Source organism: Oncorhynchus masou, chromosome 10, assembly GCF_036934945.1.
Source record: "Oncorhynchus masou masou isolate Uvic2021 chromosome 10, UVic_Omas_1.1, whole genome shotgun sequence".
NCBI classification, from domain to species: domain Eukaryota; kingdom Metazoa; phylum Chordata; class Actinopteri; order Salmoniformes; family Salmonidae; genus Oncorhynchus; species Oncorhynchus masou.
Genome location: NC_088221.1, coordinates 10,200,789 through 10,227,111, shown reverse-complemented (window position 1 = coordinate 10,227,111; position 26,323 = coordinate 10,200,789). Strand labels below are relative to the sequence as shown.

The following is a 26,323-nucleotide window of genomic DNA, read 5'->3' as shown; positions in this document are numbered from 1 at the left end:
CTGCACCTAAGTTTAAACAGTATCGACACCCAAATTGAGTCCCGGCACTTATTTCAGTCCAATTCAAGCACTGATGCCAGATAAAAAGTATATCTGGATCTCAGGAATAGAATATATTTTGAGGGAAACCGATCTGCTAGTTGCACCAGAGCTTGAACCCTTAAAACGGATAAGATAAAAACAAGGTTATATAAAAACTCTTGAGAACAACACTAGACACATTGAGTGCAGCACTGCCCACCTAAAAGGAGAGAACAAAGAGAAAGAAAGAGAAAAAGAAGGGTTTAGAAGGAAAGAGAGATGGAGACTGAATAATTCAATCAGTGGTCATTGATCAGGTCATTGATCATGTGAAGATTTGGAAAAACATCCTCACAGTATGAAATCCCATTCAAGGGAGCCATTTTCCCTCAGCAAAAATGTAATTTCCTCTCCACGGCAAAATGAAACACCAAATAAATGTGATCTGGAAGGCACATTTCCTCATTAAAAGATTAATTTGCGCACATTTGAACACATTTTTATTAACAGACTTTGATGATAATATTCTCTCTAACAACTGAACAACCACAAATCCTGATGGCTACCTTTAGTGGCTTTCTACATTACCTGGTTATGTCAATCAAATGTAGCTCAATCAGTCAATCAATCAAATGTATTTATAAAGCCCTTTTTACATCAGCAGATTATTATTATACAGAAACCTGGCCTAAAATCCCAAACAGCAAGCAATGCAGATGTAGAGTCACAGTGGCTAAGAAAATCTCCCTAGAAAGGCAGGAACCTAGGAAGGAACCTAGAGAGGAACCAGGCTCTGAGGGGTGGCCAGTCCTTATAAGAGTACATGGTCAATAATAAGGCCAGATTACTCTTCAAGATCATTTACTTGCAGTTATATTTGTGGATTTGTACATTATAATTTTTGTGGCAAGGCTGAGTCTTATATGCTAAAATGATCTGTACTGTGTTTGTAAGGTACTGTGGTTAGGTAGAAGTGTAGCGTTGTCCGTTCTGCGTTGAGTACTTTTAATTAGGACACTGCCACAACTGTAGGTCTGCTGGTTGGATTCTTTTTTACTTGCCCTGCACACGAAGAGACAACACACAATATTTTAGCCCTTGGCGCAGTCACAGCTCTCAGGCACCTGCGCAAGCACATGGACACTCACTCAAACACTGTCCCAAGTACTCACAAGTTACAATAGGTACCCTAGTTAGCGAGCTCGGTGAAACTTGTTAACAGAAATCTTTATATTGTCCACATTGTAACAAACTTATGGTTGCATAACAGCACATTGTGTAACATTAATTTCGGAGCCAAGAACAACATATCTTGCTAGCTAGTCGAAGGTCAGGCAAAAGAGAACAATAAGGGGGTACAGAAATACAGATAACTCGCGATGGGCCAAACCAAAATGTACAAAACTTTTACAATCACATGTATGTACAATGTTGATATGAAAAAGTGTTTGTACACCAAAAAATAACATTAGCTATGCAGCTGTAATTAAATTGAAAAAACACACTGAATTATTATTATTATTATCAAATGATTAACATCCCCTCTTGACCTGGCCTATTTGAATTGGTCCTTGTGTGCAACTTGGCGCATCATCTAGAGGAATAACATCACACTGCTACATAAGCATACAGAATTTCCCCAAAAGGCAGAATAGAGAGTGCTTGGCATCAAAGGCACATGGATAGAGAAGTGTAGATTTGAAGGTTTTCTAACTATTTCATGGTTTCCAAAAGTAAGATCAGTGGTGGAAAAACGATTGAGTCAAAGTAAAGATACCTTATTAGATAAAGACTGAAGTAATAGTGAGTCACCCAGAAAAATACTAGAGTAAAAGTCTAAAAGTATTTGGGTTTAAAATGGCTAAAATATACTTATGTGTCATAAGTGAAAATGTCAAATTCCTTAGATTTAGCAAACCCAGACGGCACCATTTTTTTCTCTTCTCGGATATCCAGGGGCACACTCCAACACTCAGACATCATTTATAAACAAAGCATGTGTGTTTAGTGACTCTGCCAGATCAAAGGCAGTAGGGATGACCATGGATCAGTAGGGATGACCAGGGATGTTCTCTTGATAAGTGTGTGCATTTGACCGTTTTCCTGTCCTGCAAATCATAAAACGTATAAGTACTTTTGGGTGTCAGGATAAATGTATGGAGTAAAAGGTACTTTATTGTCTTTAGGAATGTGGTGAAGTAAAAATACAATTTGTGAAAAATATAAATAGTAAAGTACAGTTACAGATACCCAAAAAAACGACTTAAGTAGTACTTTAAGGTAGTTTTACTTAAGTACTTTACACCACTGAGTAAGATACTATTTAAATGGAAAAAGAAGACTTTCAAAGTGCATCAGTATTCAATATGATATGTCTTTCAAATAATCACCATAGGTATTGATGTGAATACACATGTAATTCATCGATAATAGTGAAGGATATATCAGTGGAGAGTACTGTATCACTTGAGAGCGTCTTTATTGTGTCATATATTGCCATCTAGTGGATGAAAAAGACCAGTACATCTAAATAAGTTATGAATGACATGAATCATTCTAACCCACAACATCAGCGTTAGAGATTGAAATGTGGTCTACAGCCACTACATTTTTTTTGAGAATCACTGATGTTACAGTGATAAAAACACTTTAGACTGGCATATTCCTAGACTTACAATGTATTTTAAATCAATTGTGGCAAAAAATATATTCCTTAGATACAAATGTGATTCTTATAATAGGGATGCACTGCAATTTTCTTCATGTTGATTATAGTGATGAACCCGATGCACACAGCACATCGTGGACACAAAGGTCCCGAGTACATCTTCTCACACTCACACCGGTTGCACAGGCAGTATCCACAGTTACAGGTCCTCTGACACACAGAGGTTGCAGTCACTTCGCCTGTGACCTGGCAACCAAACACAAACAAAATAGATACTGCAGTTACGTATGTACTGTAGTGATATCACACACTCAAGTCTGCATTAAGAACATGCTTTTGCGTCTAGAACGATAAACAATTATGGTTTTAAGGATCAGGAGTCAAGAGGGACTTACACCTCCACAAAGCAACCCGTTAAAACAGTCACAGTTGAAGTTGTCCCACTAGCAAAACTGGCCAGTGATCCTCTCTCCAGTGTAGGGTCGGCGATCACATTCACACTGCCTGCGCACACACATTAATTTCTTGAACAGATCGGCCTTCCTCTGCACAACCTACAGGGGGCGTCACTGTCCTGTGCGGAGGCGCAACTGTGCTCCAAGATACCCAGGCTCACAGCGAGTAAGATAATACGATTATGCTGTCTGTGTGTTTTAACTTTACCTTGAAGCTATTTTATCACCCCCAGAAACCTGCTCCTTTTACTCTCTGTTCCAGATGTCCTAGACGACCAATTCTCATAGCTTTTAGCCGTACCCTTATCCTACTCCTCCTCTGTTCCTCTGGTGATGTAGAGGTGAATCCAGGCCCTGCAGTGCCTAGCTCCACTCCTATTCCCCAGGTGCTCACTTTTGATGACTTCTGTAACCGTAATAGCCTTGGTTTCATGCATGTTAACATTAGAAGCCTCTACCCTAAGTTTGTTTTATTCACTGCTTTAGCACACTCTGCCAACCCGGATGTCCTAGCCGTGACTGAATCCTGGCTTAGGAAGACCACCAAAAACTCTGAAATTTCCATCCCTAACTACAACTCTCGCTGAGTTCTGTTCTACTATCCAGGTCTGTACCCAAACAATTTGAACTTCTACTTCAAAAAACCACCTCTCTAAAAACAAATCTCTCACCATTGCCGCCTGCTATAGACCACCTTCTGCCCCCAGCTGTGCTCTGGACACCATATGTGAACTGATTGCCCCCCATCTAATCTTCAGAGCTCGTGCTGGTAGGTGACCTAAACTGGGACATGCTTAACACCCCAGCCATGCTACAATCTAAGCTTGATGCCCTCAATCTCACACATATTATCAATGAACCTACCGGGTAACACCCCAAAGCTGTAAACACGGGCACCCTCATTTTTATTTTTTACCTTTATTTAACTAGGCAAGTCAGTTAAGAACACATTCTTATTTTCAATGACGGCCTAGGAACTGTGGGTTAACTGCCTGTTCAGGAGCAGAACGACAGATTTGTACCTTGGCAGCTCGGGGGTTAGAACTTGCAAACTTCCGGTTACTAGTCCAAAGCTCTTACCACAAGGCTACCCTGCCGCACTCATAGATATCATCCTAACCAACTTGCCCTCTAAATACACCTCTACTGTTTTCAACCAAGATCTCAGCGATCACTGCCTCATTGCCTGCATCCGTAATGGGTCAGCGGTCAACGACCTCCACTCATCACTGTCAAACGCTCCCTGAAACACTTCAGCGAGCAGGCCTTTCTAATCGACCTGGCCCGGGTATCCTGGAAGGATATTGACCACATCCCGTCAGTTGAGGATGTCTGTTTTTTTTTAAATGCCTTCCTCACCATCTTAAATAAGCATGCCCCATTCAAGAAATTTAGAACCAGGAACAGATATAGCCCTTGGTTCTCTCCAGAGCTGACTGCCCTTAACCAACACAAAAACATCCTATGGCGTTCTGCATTAGCATCGGACAGCCCCCGTGATATGCAACTTTTCAGGGAAGTTAGAAACCAATATACACAGGCAGTTAGAAAAGCCAGGGCTAGCTTTTCAAGCAGAAATTTGCGTCCTGCAACACAAACTCAAAAAAGTTCTGGGACACTGTAAAGTCCATGGAGAATAAGAACACCTCTTCCCAGCTGCCCACTGCACTGAGCCAGAAATCTTGCTTGTTTGTAGGTGACCAAATACTTATTTTCCACCATAATTTGCAAATAAATTCATTAAAAATCCTACAATGTGATTTTCTGGATTTTTTATCTATTTTTTTCTGTCATAGTTGAAGTGTACCTATGATAAAATTACAGGCCTCTCTCATTTTTTAAGTGGGAGAACTTGCACAATTGGTGGCTGACTAAATACTTTTTTGCCCCACTGTATATATAGTACCAGTCAAACGTTTTGACACACCTATTCATTCAAGGGTAATTTCTTTATTATTATATTTTTTCTACACTGTAGAATAATAGTAAAGACATCAAAACTAGGAAGTGCACAAAGCTGTCATCAAGGCAAAGGGTTGCTACTTTGAATAATGTCAAATAGAAAATATATTTGGATTTGTTTAACACTTTTTTGGTTACTGCATGATGCCATTTGTGTTATTTCATAGTTTTGATAGCTTTATTATTCTACAATGTAGAAAGTAGTAAAAATAAAGAAAAATCTGGGAATGAGTAGAGGTGTGTCCAAACTTTTGACTGGTACTGTATACACTACCGTTCAAAAGTTTGGGGTCACTTAGAAATGTCCTTGTTTTTGATAGAAAATCACATTTTTTTGTCCATTAAAATAACATCAAATTTATCTGAAATCCTCAAGTCCTCAACTGGCAGCTTCATTAAATAGTACCCGCAAAACACCAGTCTCAATGTCAACAGTAAAGAGGCGACTCTGGGATGTTGGCCTTCTAGGCAGAGTTCCTCTGTCCAGTGTCTGTGTTCTTCTGTTTGTGTTAATCTTTTATTGGCCAGTCTGAGATATGGCTTTTTCTTTGCAACTCTTCCTAGAAGGCCAGCATCCCGGAGTCCCCTCTTCACTGTTGATGTTGAGACTGGCATTTTGGGGGTACTATTTAAAGAAGCTGCCAGTTGAGGACTTGTGAGGCGTCTGTTTCTCAAACTAGACACTCTAATGTACTTGTCCTCTTGCTCAGTTGTGCTCCTCTTTCTATTATGGTTAGAGCCAGTTTGAGCTGTTCTGTGAAGGGAGTAATACACAGCGTTGTATGAGATCTTCAGTTTCTTGGCAATTTCTCACATGGAATAGCCTTCGTTTCTCAGAACAAGTAACAAGACTGAAGAGTTTCAGAAGAGTTTCTTTCAGACCCCTTGATTTTTTTCACATTTTGTTACATTACAGCCTTATTCTAAAATTGATTAAATATAACATTTTCCTCATCAATCCACACACAACATACCAAGTTTTTAGAAATGTTTTTAAATTTATATTTTTTTAAAACAACTGAAATAGTACATTTACATAGGTATTCAGACCCTTCACTCAGTACATTGTTGAAGCACCTTTGGCAGTGATTACAGCCTAATCTTTTGGGGTATTACGCTACAAGCCTGGCACACCTATATTTGGGGAGTTTCTCCCATATATATTTTAAGATCTGGCCACAGATGGACCCCACTTTGAGAAACCCTGACTTAGAGTGTCTTTGGTGTTAGCCCTGCAAACATGGGGTTTGTTAGGTATGTGCAGGGGGATTGAGATACACCGAATAGAGTCTACAGTGTTTTTCTGTATACATGCCTTCATTATAAATGTATTAAGCACTGAGCAGATAGAAGTCTGATATTTTTACACATATGTGTATCCTCCTACAGTCTGCAAAAAAATGTATAGCAAAGTCATGTCAACAGCCCTCAGAGAATGCCCATATAACTTAGTTAAATACATTTTTTTCCCCTGTTTTAGCGTTTGGAGTCAAATTTAGTGCACACTGTCATTCATCTTTATTGATTTATCTGTTGTATACATTCTGTGTAAACATAAGAATGTCCAAGACTCAGTGAACCTCTCTGGAACAGGGAGGAACCCAGTAGATTATGGGTACATTATTGAAAAGGCTGTGAGGTTACAGTTCAGTGTGCAGTAGACGCTTGGCTTTCTTCATGTTCTCGGCCACTGTGGAGAAAGGGGCACAATAGACAAGAAGCTTGAGCAAAAATCCATTCACCAGGGAAGGGTTCAATTCCATTTCAAGTCATGAAGAGAATGGGAATGCAATTCAAGAATTGACTGAATTGAAATGGCCCCGACCCCAACCTTGCTTTACAAATTCTGTTAGTAGTCTAGATAGACCAAACAATTCATTATTTTAAACTTCCAGCAATTACAGTAATAATTTGCTTAATTTCTTGACTAATAATAATAATAATAATCATGCTTTCACTTTTCAGATTTTGATTTGAGCAACTGACGCCTGGATTTATCACACTCTTTCCTACTTCTTCAGCAATTTTGTCAGAAAACTTCGACACACTCTTCCAGTAAAACTTTCATATAGTATTCACCCACCCCCTCACCCGCCCACCGTTTCTCCAGCTAAGAACTATCCTTGAAGCATTCTCATTATTTTGTGGTTGCATCTCCCAACTCTCTGTCTCAAATGGTTAGTGGATGAGGTGGAGGAAGAAAGAGTAGAACCTATTAATAAGTAAGTTCAGTTTGTGTTCATGTAAGAAAAAAAAATTGGGGATGTGGGTGTGTGTGTTTAGCACGTAACAGGAGGATAACTGAATCTCATAGGACCTCATTAGGGATGAAGAGAAGAAGCGGTACACTCACGGTACGGGATGTCGCTCGGCTTGTAGGTGAACATGTGGTTACTGTACTTCCCAACAAGCTCAGCACGCACAGTCATGGATGGATCTGTAGAAAAAAGGTGTGTGTGAGAGAGAGGGGGGGATGGGGGTTGCAGAGACAGTTATCAATTTTGGAGGAGCACTATGCCAAAGCTTCAAAGCAGAAGTTATACATTCCAGACAGGGTTGGGTGTTAGAGAATGTCTGCAGCCACATGTTCCTTTCAACCAGAACACATCATTATGGGTGCACGAATAACTAGACTGTGATGCTTTATTCATACGATTCCATTTCTAACACTATGGCGACTCATACATTAGACTGATCCCTTAATCAAAAATGTATGTTGTCTGATTGTTATTAGGCTAATGGCTACTAATTAAAAGTTAAAGTTATACAAGGCACTGAATGCAGTCACATCAAGCATCTCACGGCAAGCATTAGACAGAGGGATGTACTGGGGATTCAGAATGAATGGAGATTTATTTCCTAATTGAGAGATGTCCTCAGATGACATGGGAGAAGAAAGACCCACCAACAAAGAGAATTCTTGGAACGTAGTGGCCATCTGGTGCCAGATTGGAGTCTGTAGTCTCATGCTGAAAAAGATATACAAATTACATTAAAACATACATTTATAATAATCAACATCTATCATCTCACCTTAACATTTAATATCTAACATGTATCTACAGGTAAGGAAATAATGAAATGCATGATTCAATGTTTTACCTGTGATTGGAACATGGTTATAACCCTAAAATTGCATTGCTTCCAATGAGAACATGTTGAAAAAGCATTAAAAAGATCATTACTATCAAATTGAGCATGACAAAATCCTCTTGGGCAAGTTCCTGTACGGCTTTATCAGCAGCAAACGCCTTCTTCAGAGCTGTCAAAGAGCCGTGACAGAAGGACAGTTAGTGAGAATCCCACCTTCAACCTTGACACTTTATCCTCATAAAGTGGAATTTGTATATGCATTGCAACTCCTTTTGTCATTCAAGCACTTACAAATGATCATGTCGAGAATACAATTAAATGTTGATACAAAGAGACCTGAATGAATTGTAAGGCAACAAAAGACCTTGGTTTGGGGGCCCACTGGGGTTAGATGAAGAATGTGTGAGTATAAAAGCACAGCAGTTATCACCTTGACTATGAGGACAATCCTCCATGTGATGAATGACCATCAGGGGCTTCTTACTGTTGGAACACGAGGACACGGTCAAAAGATTAACACATTCCACTGCAGAATAGGCGGTGGGCAGATGTGCTTACAGAGAAGCAAAGAATGTCTCTGGGAATATAGCAAACCCAAGGTCTGAGTGTCATTAAGGATATATGAGAGCACATAGGTTGTGCCAGTACCAAATGGCATTCTAGTCCCTATTCAGTGTACTACATTTGATACGACTCTGGTCAAACGTAGTGCACTTTGTAGGGAACAGGGTGCCATTTGGGATTCAGCCACTGAGTAAATATGAGGATTTCAGTTTCATTTTGATTTGTTTCTCTGGGGTTATTGAATTAATGGGGCATAGTGACATAATCATTGTGAGGATAGGACTGTGACATAAGCAGATACACTACATGACCAAAAGTATGTGGACGCCTGCTTGTCAATCTCATTCCAAAATCATGGGCATTAATATGAAGCTGGTCCCACCTTTGCTGCTATAACAGCCTCCACACTTCTAGAAATGCTTTCCACTAGATGATGGAACTTTGCTGTGGGGACGTGCTTCCATTCAGCCACAAGAGCATTTGTGAGGCCGGGAACTGATGTTGGGTGATTAGGCCTGGCTTGCAGTCAGCATTCCAATTTCTCTCAAAAGGTGTTCGATGGGGTTGAGGTCAGGGCTCTGTGCAGGCCAGTCAAGTTCTTCTACACAGATCTCGACAAACCATTTCTGTATGGACCTCACTTTGTGCACTGGGCCATTTTCATGTTGAAACAGGAAAGGGCCTTCCCCATGGCTATTTTCTGGCCACTCTTCCTGTAAAGCCCAGCTCGGTGGAGTGTACAGCTTAAAGTTGTCCTATGGACAGATACTCCAATCTCTGCAGTGGAGCTTTGCAGCTCCTTCAGAGTTATCTTTGGTCTCTTTGTTGCCTCTCTGATTAATGCCCTCCTTGCCTGGTCCGTGAGTTTTGGTGGGCGGTCCTCTCTTGGCAGGTTTGTTGTGGTGCAATATTCTTTCAATTTTTAAATAATGTATTTAATGGTGCTCTGTGGGATGTTCAAAGTTTCTGATATTTTTTTTATAACCCAACCCTGATCTGTACTTCTCCACAACTTTGTCCCTGACCTGTTTGGAGAGCTCCTTGGTCTTCATGGTGTTGCAGTCTCTGGGGGGTTTTTCAGGACAGGTGTATATATACTGAGATCATGTGACAGATCATGTGACACAGATTGCACACTGGTGGACTCTATTTAACTAATTACGTGACTTCTGAAGGTAATTGGTTGCACCAGATCTTATTTAGGGGCTTCATAGCAAAGAGAGTGAATACATATGCACGCACCACTTTTCTGTTTTTATTTTTAAAATATTTTTTTAAACTTTAATTTCACTTCACCAATTTGGACTATTGTGTGTATGTCCGTTACATGAAATACAAATAAAAATCCATTTAAATTGCAGGTTGTAATGCAGCAAAATTGGAAAAACGCCAAGGGGGACGAATACTTTTGCAAGACACTGTCGGTCCTACAGTTGAGTGTAGTCTGGCCCAGGAGTGGGAAAGTAAACGGAAAGGCACTGGAGCAACGGACCACCCTTGCTGTCGCTGCCTGGCCGGTTCCCCTCTCTCCACAGCAGTTCTCTGCCTCTAACCCTATTACAGGGGCTGAGTCACTGGCTTACTGGTGCTCTTCCATGCTGTCCTTAAGAGTTTTTTATTTATTTTAATTGTACCTTTATTTGACTAGGCAAGTCAGTTAAGAACAAATTCATATTTTCAATGATGGCCTAGGAACAGTGGGTTTACTGCCTTGTTCAGGGGCAGAACGGCAGATTTGTACCTTATCAGCTCAGGGATTCGATCCTTGCAACCTTTCGGTTACTCGTCCAATGCTCTAACCACTAGGCTACCTGCAGCCCCAGGTTGTGTCACTTGAGTGGGTTGAGTCACTGACGTGATCTTTCTGTCTGGGTTGGCGCCCCCCTCGGGTTCGTGCTGTGGGGAGATCTTCGTGGGCTATACTCAGCCTTGGATATTAAGTTGGTGGTTGAAGATATCTTTCTAGTGGTGTGGGGGCTGTGCTTGGGCAAAGTGGGTGGGGTTATATCCTGCCTGGTTGGCCCTGTCCGGGGGTATAGTTGGACAGGGCCACAGGGTCTCCCGACCCCTCCTGGTTCAGCTGCCAGTAATTATGCTACAATAGTTTGTGTCCGGGGGCTAGGGTCAGCCTGTAATATCTGGAGTATTTATCCTGTCTTATCCTGTGTCCTGTGTGAATTTAAGTATACTCCCTCTAATTCTCTCTCTTGGAGGACTTGAGCCCTAGGCTAATGCCTCAGGACTACCTGGCCTGATGACTCCTTGCTGTCCCCAGTCCACCTGGTAATGCTGCAGCTCCAGTTTCAATTGTTCTGCCTGCGGTTATGGAACCCTGACCTGTTCACTGGACGTGCTGCCTCGTCCCGGATCTGCTGCTTTCGACTCTCTCTCTCAACCGCACCTGCTGTCTCTAACTCTGAATGATCAGCTATGAAAATCCAACTGACATTTACTCCTGAGGTGCTGACCTCTTCAACCACCGTTATTATTATTATTTGACCATGCTGGTCATCTATGAACATTTGAACATCTTGACCATGTACTGTTATAATCTCCACCCGGCACAGCCAGTAGAGGACTGGCAACCCCTCAGAGTGTGGTTCCTCTCTAGGTTTCTTCCTAGGTTCCTGCATTTCTAGGGAGTTTTTCGTAGCCACCGTGCTTCTAAATCTGCATTTCTTGCTCTTTGGAGTTTTAGGCTGGGTTTCTGTATAGCACTTTGTGACATCGGCAGATGTAAAAAGGGCTTTATTAACACATTTGATGAATTGTTTAAACCTGTCAGCAAAGGGTGTGGCTGAAATAGCTGAGTCCACTCATTTGAAGGGTTGTCCACATGCTTTTGTATATATAGTGTAGCTATAATAAAATCTTTCACTGAGACAATTGAAAGATTGTTCTAATTTTCAAATGTACGCCACTAACCAAAAAACACAATTGCAATGTGATATGTCTTGTTGTGTATTTTGTCTAATATCTCTGTCTTGTCTTACCTTTCTGTCATTGTCATCAGGGCTTCCTCATAGGTCTGGACCCAAGTAATGTCATCCCCCCATCCTGAGGCAGAATAAAAAATTAATATAATAAAATATGTACGCCACTTAGCAGATGCTTTTATCTAAACGCGACTTACTGTCATGCGTGCATACATTTTGCGTATGGTTGGAAACGGAAATGGAACCCAACTGAGCTACAAATGACCAGATTGGACCAGACTTTAATTTGGTGTTAATGTAATGGCGGACGAGGGGCTGTTTTTAGTAGTAAAGTCCAATGGAGGTGAGATATGTTAAGTCTTACCTCTTGAGAGAGTTTGAGGGCCTTTCTTTGTTTTCTTCTGTATGGACACTTCCATGCAGGTGACAAAGAGCAAAGCAAAGAGAGACCACCGATACATGGCGTTCACCAGTTCTGAGAGAGAGAGAGGGAGAGAAAAGTCAAGTCTACCTGTTAAACATCTTTTTTTGTTACATGGTACCCTATACTAAAGAAAATCTCATCAAAATCCTTACCAAAAGTGGTGGTCAGATTCTCAACTACAATGCCCTATGCAAAAGCCAACTTCTTAATAATATCCAAATCTCGCACCAAATCTCAGGTGTACTGGCCAGATTACATTTATTTTACCAGTCAGTCACAATTAGAGTAAACCTTCCTTATGATAGGGTGGTGAAGATCTTACTCAACTATGTTTCGACAATCGGTCTATAGACTATAGACCTCAAAATCATTTCTGCATGCCAAGGATCTTGATTTAGGATCTGACAATGGAGCAATGAATGAAGACTTTGCAGGCTGTGTGTCAGAACAGGATTGACCGGTTTAATTACAATGATGCATGTGTTAGAATACTTAAAGCCTAAATGGCACAGTGAAAGGTCATATAACAATCTAATACATTTGTATATTGTCTATCACTCTTGCCCATATAAAGTGAAGTGTCATTAAAAAGGGACCCTCTCGAAAAAACTTTGATTTTTTTTTTTGTTGCTATTTCTACACAATTTCCTAATGAATATGCCCAATTACTGTATATGCCTACTAAAACAGGCCAAACTTGTTTGCTTAAGTGTCCTATTTCCTTAAAGTATTCCTTTTCCCGATAATGATACAGGTATATTTCTAAATTGTTTCTAAATGCTAAAACAAAATCCTGTACCGGTATACTGCATTTTAGAGTTAGCGTAGATTATGTTAATTTATTCACAACTTCAAACCATTCATTTGGTTGTCAGTCTGCTTCTTCTTTGGCCAAATGGCCAGGGGGAAAAGGAAGGTTTTAAACATTACTGAATGTTGACACCGATAGGCGTATACGCTACCCAGATTATTCAAATGCTGCACCAAGTGAACATAATAATAGTACAGGTTTCAACTGAGAAATGTTTTTCAATAATATAAATATCTTACCTATTGCACAGGCGTATGAGGAGTGTCTGGAGCCAACGTCCAAGCTGACAGTAACTTGGTTTTGATTTTCAGGTCTTTTTATAGACAACAGGACTTACCAAACAGGTATGGGATTGGCATTACATGAAACAAAGCAAATGAATTGTAAGCACACAAATACACTGTAATAGGAATTTCACAAAAGGAGATAAGTTGTTGCTGAAGTCAATCAAAAATCTATCCAATTTATTACAATTTGCAACAGGGATACACAACCCAGCACAGAAGAAGATAAAATGTCTAACTGGCTTCTTGGAGACAGGCCCTTTATCCTAATCAGACAGGACCAAAAGTTCTGTAAACACCAGACCAAGAGGCTCGTAGGAAGTCAAAACAAAAGTCAGTGACTGTCAGCTGCTACAGAATCACACGTCTCCACAGAATGTCATCACTAAAATACAACAGTGAATAATCAGTGTGTCCTCGGTCCTTGAACCTTCTGTCTGGCGTCAATCACTATCCACAGATGTGAGAATAATCCATAACATTCAGCTTCAAGTCTAGTGACCATTAACCTACAACTTGAGTGTCTCAAACAGAATCCTGAATATGTGTCTTACAGAAACTCGTATGTGGTACATTTTCACAACTCTTAGCGGAAAACTCCAAACTGGTCACATTTGTAATGCAGCCAGTCTTCAAAACCTGTCATTGTGCACTCATTTGGACAGTTAACGTCGCTCACCGCACAACCATTGATTCAAATATATATGTTTCTTGTGAAATGTAATGAGAACATTGGTTTAATCACCAAAACACAACATAATGGGATCTTTTCAATTTAGTCGTTTTAACAACCAGTTAATCCAATAGCAAACAATGCTAGATACGTGTTTCAAATTGCCCTTAAAAGTTCTGAAAGTAAAAGGCTACAGTACTGTAAATTACAGTAGATTACACAGTTTTCATATTAGGCAATATACTTATGTAACCCAACAAAATTGACAGAAAATCTATAAATTCCATAATATCTATCCAATGTGTAATCAAAGATGTGATCACTGAAGACATCCCCCAAAACCCATTCATGCAACAAAACAAAACATAGGTGTACTGTTTGTAATCAAATGTAAGAAATTAAATTAAACAAATGAAATGAATGAAAATAAAACATAACGTTTAGCACGGATTCATTTGCATCAAGCCGGAAAAACTTTTGGCATGGCGAATCAAAGTTTGACATTGGTCTGCATTGATGATGTCACGGGCCTCATCCATGGCCCGAAAGAGGGTGTCACGCTCATGGGGATGGTTATCTTCCACTGCCATGCTGTAAGAAATTCCTCAATATGGTTGAGGAAAGGAGAGTATGGGGTCAGGTATAGGGTCACGAATCGGGGATGGGCTGAAAACCATGCCTGAACCACCTCTGCATGGTGAACCTGACATTGTCCCACACAACGACATAGGTGACCCCTTCACCTTGACAGGCCTGCTCAATTTCATTGAGAAACACAATGAGGTGTACAGCGCTGTAGGATCCAAGTAATAACCTGTGTCTAACCACACCATCTTCAGAGATAGCTAAGCACATGGAGATGTGTTGCACATGAGGTTCTGCCCGCAGTTGCCGAGTTTTGGCCAGGTTGAAGCCTGCTTCATCAACAAAGATATACTTGTGATGGTTCACAGCAGCATCAAGCACCGTCACCCTCTAAAAATATATTTTGTTTAGTTATTTTTACAGTATAGTTCCAATATGATATTGTGAAGTAGCACAATAGCAACAGTAATACAGTATATAGTGCTGTACCTGAACATACTCAGCCCACAGTTGTTTCATCCGGTCGTTGTTTCTTTCAAAAGGCACCAGGTAAATGTGTTTCATGGATTGGGGTGAAACTAATCTGGCAGCCTCTGCCACGCTAAGGTCTGTGTTTACCACATGGTCAACGACGATGGCCCAGACTTCATTAGACACAAAAGTTCCCTGCCGTCTGCCTCCCTCTCTCTGATGTCCACCTCTTTGACGGTGCCCATGCCCACCACTTTGAACTCTTTGACGGGCCCCTTGTCCACGAGCTCTTTGATTTCTTCCTCTCCCTGGCTGTCTATCCTGCTCCATGTTGAAATTGCAAGTGTTCACACACCCCTTTGAGTATTCATTATGTATGGTTATCATGTATCATACAAGTGATTTAGATGTTTATACTTTACATACACACAAAATCCATAGTAGACAAGCCAGTTTAACATCTATAGGTTTACCAAATGGATAAGTGATTAACAAATAAGCACAGTTGGATTAAGTGATGGTCAAATGTATTTAAACAAATGAGAAGAGAATCATAAGAAAAGTATTGTGAGCATTGCGTTTTGAAAGGCAATGACTATACAAAAGGTATTTCTAGATGAAACACTGATTAGGTTAAGTGAAAAAGTCACTGTGTGATTCTATGTGCTGTACTTAGTCAATTGAAGTCGTTTTAAACTGCAATGCAGTTGATTGGTGAAGATTACATGAACATACAGGTTATTGGGGTTGACAACCATACAAGCATTATACTTCCGATTTGTACCTCAACATTGTGAAATACACATATTCAAATAGCCTAAATGTAGTCCAATCTCGCTCTGGGGCAATGAGGAGGCTCAGGATCTTTCGCCCACAGCATATTTCCCCACGCGTTTCCATGACATTTACATCGTTTTGGTCAAGTTCTTTTACTGCATTGTTAGTTGTTGCTATACTCAGCCAACGGCGCTTGACAACCGTGAACGCTTCGCGCAGGCGCATTTCAGATGAATAATGCATTGTGGGATTGGACGCTATTGACATAGCGACAGGAGAGCTGGTAGAGAAACAGTCTTTTTCCTATTTTTTTATCAATATTTTTGGGGAAATTATCATTCCAACAACTGCTATGAACGCGTCAGTGGCTAAAAAGACCCAAGACACTTTGGGGAAAGTGATAAAGAAACCGCCGCTTACTGAAAAACTGCTCACCAAACCGCCGTTTCGATACCTGCACGACATATTCAGTGAGGTGAGCGATTATTTTACTGGCTAACGTTAGCTAGGTAGCTAGTTACGAAGGTAGCTAGCTACATATCTTAAATGGGTTTTTGGAGGATTTTTACATCTAGCTAACATTAGCCCCTGTAAAAACTAGCTAGCGAGTTTAGCTAATGTTAGCTGGCTATTTAATCATGAAGCAGTTGAAAATATTTCCTAAATTAAACAAATGAAATATCTGCCACTGCACTTGCTCACTTTAGCCATCTAACTGCCATGTCGTTTTGTCACAGGACAAGTGTTGTGAGGGTGTTATGAAATGAGGCCCAACCTTCTATTCTAGGTGACAGTCAATGAGTTTCTCTTAATGCACCTGGATTGCTTGTTTGGAATAGAACTGCCTTTCCTTAAGGTATGGTGTTAGGGGGTTCACATAAACACAACTTTTAGAGCTGAACATACCAAATGATACAACATACCGTCAGAAGCATAGTGCACTTTGCTTCATGTCAGTAGGCCTTGCCATTGATGAGAGATTACAATTTGTGTGTCTGAATTCTGGGTCAAAAGGTCACAAGTCAATGGCAAAGCCTTTTTCCAAAAATGGCACCAAAATGACAGGTGGACTCAGATTAACAAACAAACTCATATCTCAAGACAAGAATGACAACATGACATTTTCGGGGGTTATACAATAATATAAGCATGTTAAAATTAAATGCACTATATATACAAAAGTATGTGGACATTCAAATGAGTGGATTTGGCTATTTCAGCCACACCCATGGCAGACAGATGTATAAAATCGAGCACACAGCCATGCAATCTCTATAGACAAACATTGGCAGTAGAAGGGCCTTAACGATGAGCTCAGTGACTTTCAACGTACACTGTCATAGGATGCCACCTTAACAAGTCAGTTTGTCAAATTTCAGCCCTACTAGAACTGCCCAGTCAACTGTAAGTGCTGTTATTGTGTGGAAACGTGTAGGAGCAACAACTTCTCAGCCGTGAAGTGGTAGGCCACACAAGCTCACAGAACAGGGCTGCCAAGTGCCGAAGCGCATAGCACGTAAAAATCATGAGTTGCAACACTCATTACCAAGTTCCAAACTGTCCATGGAAGCAACGTCAGCACTATAAACTGTTCATCGGGAGCTTCATGAAATATGTTTCCATGACCACGCACAAGCCTAAGATCACCATGCGCAATTCCTAGTGTCCGCTGGAGTGGTGTAAAGCTAGCCGCCATTGTGCTCTGGAGCAGTGGAAACCCGTTCTCTGGAGTGATGAGTCACAATTCACCATCTGGCAGTCCGACATAAAAATCTGAGTTTGGTGGATTCCAGGAGAATGAAATCTGCCCCAATGCATAGTGCCAACTGTAAAGTTTGGTGGAGGTGGAATAATGGTCTAGGGCAGTTTTTCATGGTTCATACTAGGCCCCTTAGTTCCAGTGAAGCGAAATCTACCCCTACAGCATACAATAATATTCTAGATGATTATATGCTTCCAACTGTGTGGCAACAATTTGGGGAAGGCATTGTCTTGTTTCAGCATGACAATGCCTCCTGCACCAAAGCCAGCTCTATACAGAAATGGTTTGTTGAGATCGGTATGGAAGAACTTGACTGGCCTGCAGAGCCCTGACCTCAACCCCATTGAACACCTTTGGGTAGCTTCAGACTAGATTACCTGAGAATCTACTTGACACCACTTCAACTTTTTTATACCATAGCAATATATGCATGAAATTCAATGCATTTCAATGGCCATTCGCAACTCCTCCCAGTCCTTATATGCTAGACTCATCAAACGTTTACCCCTGCCTAGGACTGCACAATGTGTGTGTGTGTGTATATGGTGGTGGCTGCTAACCTTCCTGATAGCTATTCTAGCAAAGGTGAGATTGCCAGTGTTCATAAATGCGTGCACAAACCTCTTTCCAAACAGATTTTTGCCTGGGTCTTTCTCCTATTTATTAGCATCAAAGATAAAACGTTCCATACAGGCAGATGTCATTACAGTAGGTGCATCTTGAGTGCCATAGTTCGTAGTGAACATGTAAAGAATACAGGCCTATTAAAGGTAGACTTCGCGACTGGATGTTGCCTCGAGCAGCATCGCAGATTTGGAGATGAGCGAGATGCAAGGCATCGCTTTCACACAGTATTTGCACATGTGCACAGGAGTCAATCACGTCACGCTGTTAGAGCGTGGTAGCCAGGGCCCCAAAACAGTGGTTAAATTGAGCCTTGTATTTCAAGGCTCTTAGTTGTTGCGGAAATTGACCCACTATGCTGTTTATTTTCTGCATCTACGTGATATCGCTGAGTGTGCCTTTTTTAATATCAAACATAATATCAATGCCTTTCAAAGAACTTAATGATTGGAGATTGCAGTGCGACATGGCAGGAGTCATTGTGGCAGGTAGCCTTAGAGTTCTTGGGAACAGGAATGATGGTGGTCAGCTTGAGATTTGGGGATTACCGTGAATATGCCTGCCAGCTGTTCTTTGCATGCTCCGATAACGCTCACTGGAATACCGACTGGTACCGCGGCCTTGCGAGTGTTGATCTGGTTTAAAAACCTTACTCACGCCGGTCTCAGAGAGCGAGATCACCCAGTCCTCTGGGTCCGTGGGGGACCTCTTGCATGGCTCAGTGTTGTTTTTGTCTAAGCGAGCATGAAATCCATTGAGTTCGTCTGGTAGAGAGGCATCACAGCTGGGTCTTCCTTTGTAATATGTAATGGACTGGAGCCTGTGTACCTTGTTCCTATGTGTGACCTGTTTTCAGGAAGCTAGGCATATGTCGCACATCACTACTTCACAGGAGAGCCATCTTAACTTTTTTGGGGGGCAGAAATGCCTTCTGGAAGATATGAATTTTCATGTGCCTTAATAACAAACATGTATGCCATCGGTAAATACGAATACAATTGTTTAATTATGAGCCTAGTTGCTTTAGCCACGGAAAAAGTCAGGAACCTTTCCGCTAGCCATGATTGGCTGAGAAAATAGATGGGCTGGACATGCTGAGAGATTAATTCGGATTGGTCTGCCATGTAGCATGCTTCTGTCTATAACATGAGCTGCCAGTGTGTGTAGATAATCCTTGCTACTATGACTTTTTTGAAAGATATAACGTTAGCCATGGAGAACTGCAAAAGTTGTGCTACTGCTCTCAAAATTGCTGCCCTGAAATTAGCAGGCGATGTTGACACAGATCATTGCAAAAAAGTTGTGATGGACTACTTTCTGCACACTGTCAGTGTGATCCGGAGTGACTTGACACAATGCGGACCAAACAAGCTGTACAAACAAAATGAGTTAAAGGGGTTGTAGTCTGCTGTTGAGCGTTCATCCATGCATACGGGTAAGAGTCAAGCTACATTTTCAGATATTATACGGTTCTAATTTTGTCAGTCGTTTTCATTACAAGTTAAAGCATACTGTTAGCTAGCAAGTGAACATTAGCTTGCTGGCTCGCTAATGTTACGTGTATGACCTGTGTAGTAATATTATTTGTATCTCAGAAACCCATTTGCATTGCTAGTTATAGTTTAATGTTAGTTAGCTAGCTAGCTAACACTGAACAAAGTTATTACAGCATTTCATGCATGGTGGCTAGCTATGACAATCAGTTTGTATTGCTAGTCGTATGGGTTGGGATTATGGTTCATTGTTTAGCTAGCTAGCTACATGTCTTAACAAAAGACTACTTCGCCAGATGATTACATGACCCATCAAGTTTGCCATAATCACTCCCAGACACACCTGGCTATCTATTGTATTTTAGGAACATGTGTACATGTCTGGACAATAGTGACCCATCCACTTAGCTAGAGGGCTCATCAATAGTGACCCATCAAGTGTGTCTGATAGGGGTGTGTTGACATGGCCATACTCATAGTCATAATTATATCGTCGGATTGGATGATACTCGTGATAAGATAAAACAGAAGTGTTTTAATATGCCTAAATAGATGTTGGCAAAATACCTCCCTGCACATTCTCACTGCAAAAAAACTGCAGATTAGAAGCAGCACATGGAGGGGTGTGTGTGTCCTCAATTTGCAGGGGGCTGCCAAGTTTGCTGTCACTCAGTCAGAATGCGCATTAGCGTTATCTTTTTTCCCTACCCGTTTCCACATTTAATAGCAAATGTCCTCGCCATGTGATTTATCATAGTAGCAGGTAGGAGCAATCTGAATGATCAGACAGAAAAAAGGAAAGTGATCAGGTGAAATTATGAAGTGAGTGGACAGAGAAATACAGCTTCACTGTATCCAGTCGGAGCAGCCGGATCAACGTAAAGCCCGCCCTTCTCTTTACAGACAGGCAAACTAGCCAGTTTAGTTATTTAGACTACGCACATGACTGACTCAGACAGTACAGGATGGCTTAGAAACTCTGTGACTGACACATGAGAAACATGCTTGCTGGCACCAAAAAAACATTATTTTTGTAATTATCTGTGATCGGAAAAACACTCTGATCATAATCACAACCAAACAATTACCCATATCCTTTACAATACTTGTTTTGTCCAACTAATCGGCACACCCCTAGTGTCTGGGTCAGCATCATCTAATAATTATAAAATATTTGTATCTAGACATGTTCTATTTTTGATATTGCTACTATCCAAATATGCAAGTAACCATTTGACTATCGTTTACACCTTCTATATCTTGTGCATGTGACAAATAAACTTTGAATTTATTTGATATAGTGTGTGTTTACCAGAGACACTGTGAAGAACATTACCTGCACCAAAGTCCGATTAGGATATAGGCCTAGATAGTGTATTTTAACCTGGAGTTTTTCGTTATTGTAGGCTAATACTTTTACCACTTTTAGTCTTTTAAGTCTTTGGTTTTTTACTACACTACCTTACTCACTCTGTTTAGCACATGACCTCACATGTGAATCCTTTAAAGAGATGGCTGGGGTTAAGGCTTAAGAGGGCGTGACGGTTGCTGAATAGGTGAAGACAGAGGAGCTCACCAGTAGGTGTACCAAAATATTCAATGGCCGTTTTCTCAAAAGTGGGGTTACAAGTTTGTGAACTTTCAGAATTACTTTCCCATTGCTCCTCAACTGCAGTGTATGATATATATACACAGTGGGGCAAAAAAGTATTGTCAGCCACCAATTGTGCAAGTTCTCCCACTTAAAAAGATGAGAGGCCTGTAATTTTCATCATAGGTACACTTCAACTATGACAGACAAAATGAGAAAACAAAATCCAGAAAATCACATTGTAGGATTTTTAATTAATTTATTTGCAAATTATGGTGGAAAATAAGTATTTGGTCAATAACAAAAGTTTATCTCAATACTTTGGTCTATACCCTTTGTTGGCAATGACAGAGGTCAAACGTTTTCTGTAAGTCTTCACACGCTGTTGCTGGTGTTTTGGCCCATTCCTCCATGCAGATCTCTTCTCGAGCAGTGATGTTTTGGGGCTGTTGCTGGGCAACACGGACTTTCAACTCCCTCCAAAGATTTTCTATGGGGTTGAGATCTGGAGACTGGCTAGGCCACTCCAGGACCTTGAAATGCTTCTTGAGAAGCCATTCCTTCGTTGCCCGGGCGGTGTGTTTGGGATCATTGTCATGCTGAAATACCCAGCCACGTTTCATCTTCAATGCCCTTGCTGATGGAAGGAGGTTTTCACTCAAAATCTCACGATACATGGCCCCATTCTTTCCTTTACACGGATCAGTCGTCCTGGTCCCTTTGCAGAAAAACAGCCCCAAAGCATGATGTTTCCACCCCCATGCTTCACAGTAAGTATGGTGTTCTTTGGATGCAACTCAGCATTCTTTGTCCTCCAAACACGACGAGTTGAGTTTTTACTAAAAAGTTTTATTTTGGTTTCATCTGACCATATGACATTCTCCCAATCTTCTTCTGGATCATCCAAATGCTCTCTAGCAAACTTCAGACGGGCCTGGACATGTACTGGCTTAAGCAGGGGGACACGTCTGGCACTGCAGCTGCAGGATTTGAGTCCCTGGCAGCGTAGTGTGTGACTGATGGTAGGCTTTGTTACTTTGGTCCCAGCTCTCTGCAGGTCATTCACTAGGTCCCCCCGTGTGTTTCTGGGATTTTTGCTCACCGTTCTTGTGATCATTTTGACCCCACGGGGTGAGATCTTGCGTGGAGCCCCAGATCGAGGGAGATTATCAGTGGTCTTGTATGTCTTCCATTTCCTAATAATTGCTCCCACAGTTGATTTCTTCAAACCAAGCTGCTTACCTATTGTAGATTCAGTCTTCCCAGCCTGGTGCAGGTCTACAATTTTGTTTCTGGTGTCCTTTGACAGCTCTTTGGTCTTGGCCATAGTGGAGTTTGGAGTGTGACTGTTTGAGGTTGTGGACAGGTGTCTTTTATACTGATAACAAGCTCAAACAGGTGCCATTAATACAGATAATGAGTGGAGGACAGAGGAGCCTCTTAAAGAAGAAGTTACAGGTCTGTGAGAGCCAGAAATCTTGCTTGTTTGTAGGTGACCAAATACTTATTTTCCACCATCATTTGCAAATAAATAAATTAAAAATCCTACAATGTGATTTTCTGGATTTTTTATTCTTCTCCTTTTGTCTGTCATAGTTGAAGTGTACCTATGATGAAAATCACAGGCCTCGTCTTTTTAAGCGGGAGAACTTGCACAATTGGTGGCTGACTAAATACTTTTTTGCCCCACTGTATATATACACAGTTGAAGTCTGAAGTTTACATACACTTTGGTTGGAGTCATTAAAACTTCAACAACTCCACAAATTTCTTGTTAACAAACTATAGTTTTGGCAAGTCTGTTAGGACATCTACTTTGTGCATGACACGAGTACTTTTTTCCAGCAATTGTTTAGACAGATTATTTCACTTAATTCACTGTATCACAATTCCAATGGGTCAGACGTTTATATATAAACTTAAGTTGACGGTGCTTTTTAAACAGCTTGGAAAAGTCCAGAAAATGATGTCATGGCCTTCAGAAGCTTCTGATGGGTTAATTGACATCATTTGAGTCAATTGGAGGTGTACCTGTGGATGTATTTCAAGGCCTACCTTCAAACTCAGTGCCTCTTTGACATCTTTGCTTGACATCATGGGAAAACCAAAAGAATTCAGCCATGACCGCAGAAAAATTATTGTAGACCTTCACAAGTCTGCTTCATCCTTGAGAGCAATTTCCAAACGCCTGAAGGTACCACGTTCATCTGTACAAAGAATAGTATGCAAGTATAAACACCATGGGACCATGTAGCCGTCATACCGCTCAGGAAGGAGACACCTTCTGTTTCCTAGAGATGAACATACTTTGGTGCAAAAAGTGCTAATCAATCCCAGAACAACGGCAAAGGACCTTGTGAAGATGCTGGAGGAAACGGGTACAAAAGTATCTATATTCACTTTAAATGGGTCCTATTTCAACATAACCTGACAGGCCGCTCAGCAAGGAAGAAGCCACTGCTCCAAAACCGCTATAAAAAAATCCAGACTACGGTTTGCAACTGCACATGAGGACAAAGATTGTACTTTTTGGAGAAATGTCCTCTGGTCTGATGAAAAAAAAGAAAAATAGAACTGTTTAGCCATAATGACCATCGTTATGTTTGGAGGAAAAAGTGGGAGGCTTGCAAGCCGAAGAACACCATCCCAACCGTGAAGCACGGGGGTGGCAGCATCATGTTGCTTTTCTGCAGGAGGGACTGGTCCACTTCACAAAATAGATGGCATCATGAGTCTGGAAAATGATGTGGATGTATTGAAGCAACATCTCAGACATCAGTCAGGAAGTTAAAGCTTGGTCGCAAATGGGTCTTCCAAATAGGCATTGACCCCAAGCAAACTTCCAAAGTTGTGGCAAAATGGCTTAAGGACAACAAAATCACGTGTGTGTGTGTGTGATTATAATTTTCTAGCTCTGAGTCTGTCACATTGTCCTTCTGCTTGTTTGATGGCTCTGCAGAAGTTGTAGCAGGACTTGTTGTACTTTTTTGTGTCCTAAGCCGTAGTCTCGGGGTTGAGGGCCAGGCAAGAGTAATTCAGTGTTTGTAAATAAATAAATAAAATAAAGAAATTCAATATATATTTGTTTTACATTCTTTGGGGAGAACCCTGGAATGACCCAAAAGGCTTCCCTGGTAGAGGGTTTGCTAGTGGCTGGGTCTGTGCCACAGGCTATACCAGGCTCAGCAAAGAATATCTAGGCAGAGGAAAGAATATCCAGGCAGAGCAGCCTTTACAAAACTACATCACCTGGACACAACACACTCTCTGAGCCAGTGTGAGGTCATAGGTAATTCAGGGTTAATTGCTTTTGGCCACGTGTTCTTCCCACAAGCAGCTGAGTTGAGTACACTCTTTAACCCCATTTCAATAGGTAGTTTGTTGTCTCCTCCTTCAGTTCAGTTTGTTTCACCTTTCAGTATATGCTCATACATATTTGATTAAGTGTGTTAGCAAGCGTGACTCCATTGTACTGATTATCCAAGTGTTTTCCGCCACTGAATCTAAGTTAAGCTAATTGTATTAAAGTTGACTCCTGCTTGTTAAAATAGGACATAGGCCTAGTGGCTAGCGCTCTGCTGTTTGACCAAAACTTACACTTCTGAGTGTAGCAGTACAAAAAAACAGCCCCTGTGTTAGGCTACTGGAATTGTATTTTAAAATCATAATGGGGCAACCACTGAGCAGGCTCCACTTGTCCAGCTGCCATAAATTGGTCATCTTTCACTTAAGCAATGGGGATGAACCAACCAGAAAGTGTTTATGGATATGAGTTAAAAAAATAAAAAACCTGGCGCAACTTGAGTGCAGGCGCAACTTGCCTGACTGCTCAGTTCACTTGCCCCTGACAAAAGACCAACCCTTAACGTCAATCCCTGCAAAGCATTCTATCCTCTCTCCTACAGGTGATCCGGACCACTGGCTTCATGAAGGGACTCTATGTAGAGACAGAGATGAAGTCAGACAATGTGAAGGTAAGACATTTCCTCCATTTGATCACTTGATGGAGGCCATTTGTGAAACTCCAGAACAGATTGTTGCATTAGGCCCCCTGCCTATGAATATGTAGAAATGTAATATTGTTGTACTACGTGTCAGCTCAGCTAACAGAAGCTAAATTATTTTGAAAAGCTGTGAGTGCTATTTTATATATATAATAAATAAAATGTGTTATTTTTTATTGTTGCATTTACAACTTACAAGTCCTATCATCAACTGATTTCAGCCACTCTATGGCTGTGTTTGAATGAAATGTTGGCGTATTGGCAGTTATTTAGAAAGATTTATGGAAATAAAACTTTCTGGGTAGCTAGCTAATAAACGTACAGGGCAGATAAATTCTTCAAATTCATAATTTTACACTCTATCACAGCACTGGCAAACCATGGTTGACCAACTCCCTGACAAATGGCTGACCTTTATTTGTCTTATTAAGAATGTTCATGTTCGTTCTATTCTTATTTCTAATTCTATGAAAGACACTCTTGGCTCTGGCTCGTCCACTGCTCTTTCTCTCAAGCCTTTAAATGTCAGCTGTGTTTGTGAAATCCAGGTTCTGGAGAGCTCGGGGGCTGAACGGTGATAACTGATATCAAGCAGGGTGCTCTGTTCTCACTAAGCCCAGGTTACTTTAGTGACCAGCGTAATGTTACACTGTTGGCATGGAGCTTAGGTTGTAGTCTCAACTGTGCCTTTCTGGGAACAGATCACAGATGAGGACACCGTTTTGGAATAGGCTGTCTCTACAGTGTAACAACCATAGTTCCGTTGTGCGTCAGTGTGTAACTAGAAAAGGTTGAGATTTCCCTCAAGTGCACATGGTGGAAGAGGTACTTCATATTGTTCGGTTTCTCACACACACGTCTGCATGAACTCTCCAGTAGTCTTGTGTACAATGATATCAATGGAGGGCGCACTTGAGAAAATGATGTAAAGAACCAAGTCTCAGCAGTAGGGCTGTTGCGGTCATGGAATTTTTAATCACGGTAATTAGCCAGGACCAGGACGCTCGTAATCTAACGCCTGCCTCAGATCACCCGTAGAACACCGAAGTGTGTCGTTAGAAGCGCTTTATACACAGAAGATCTCCGCTAAACAAAGGAACACGCGGTTTATCCATCTCTCTCTGA

General features: G+C 41.1%; 2 protein-coding genes across 3 annotated transcripts in view; one reads left to right on the top strand and one right to left on the bottom strand.

Moving 5' to 3' along the window:
- Nucleotides 1–6,600: 6,600 nt before the first annotated feature.
- Nucleotides 6,601–13,436, bottom strand: agr1 (anterior gradient 1). The gene is made up of 8 exons (XM_064975788.1): nt 13,174–13,436; nt 12,064–12,174; nt 11,757–11,820; nt 8,630–8,682; nt 8,292–8,368; nt 8,012–8,075; nt 7,460–7,543; nt 6,601–6,796 (listed from the first exon to the last, which is right to left on the bottom strand). The coding sequence occupies exons 2-8, from the start codon at nt 12,158–12,160 to the stop codon at nt 6,747–6,749; spliced, it is 489 nt and encodes a 162-aa protein (XP_064831860.1). The 5' UTR covers nt 12,161–12,174; nt 13,174–13,436; the 3' UTR covers nt 6,601–6,746.
- Nucleotides 13,437–15,962: 2,526 nt separating this feature from the next.
- The window catches only part of traf3ip1 (TNF receptor-associated factor 3 interacting protein 1), a 46,477-nt gene continuing 36,116 nt past the window's right edge, over nt 15,963–26,323 (top strand). For both annotated transcript variants that reach the window (XM_064975787.1, XM_064975786.1), the window contains exons 1-2: nt 15,963–16,199; nt 25,100–25,168. In XM_064975787.1, the coding sequence (XP_064831859.1) occupies nt 16,077–16,199; nt 25,100–25,168 (192 nt within the window). In that variant the 5' untranslated portion in view covers nt 15,963–16,076. The remainder of the gene's footprint in view (nt 16,200–25,099; nt 25,169–26,323) is intronic.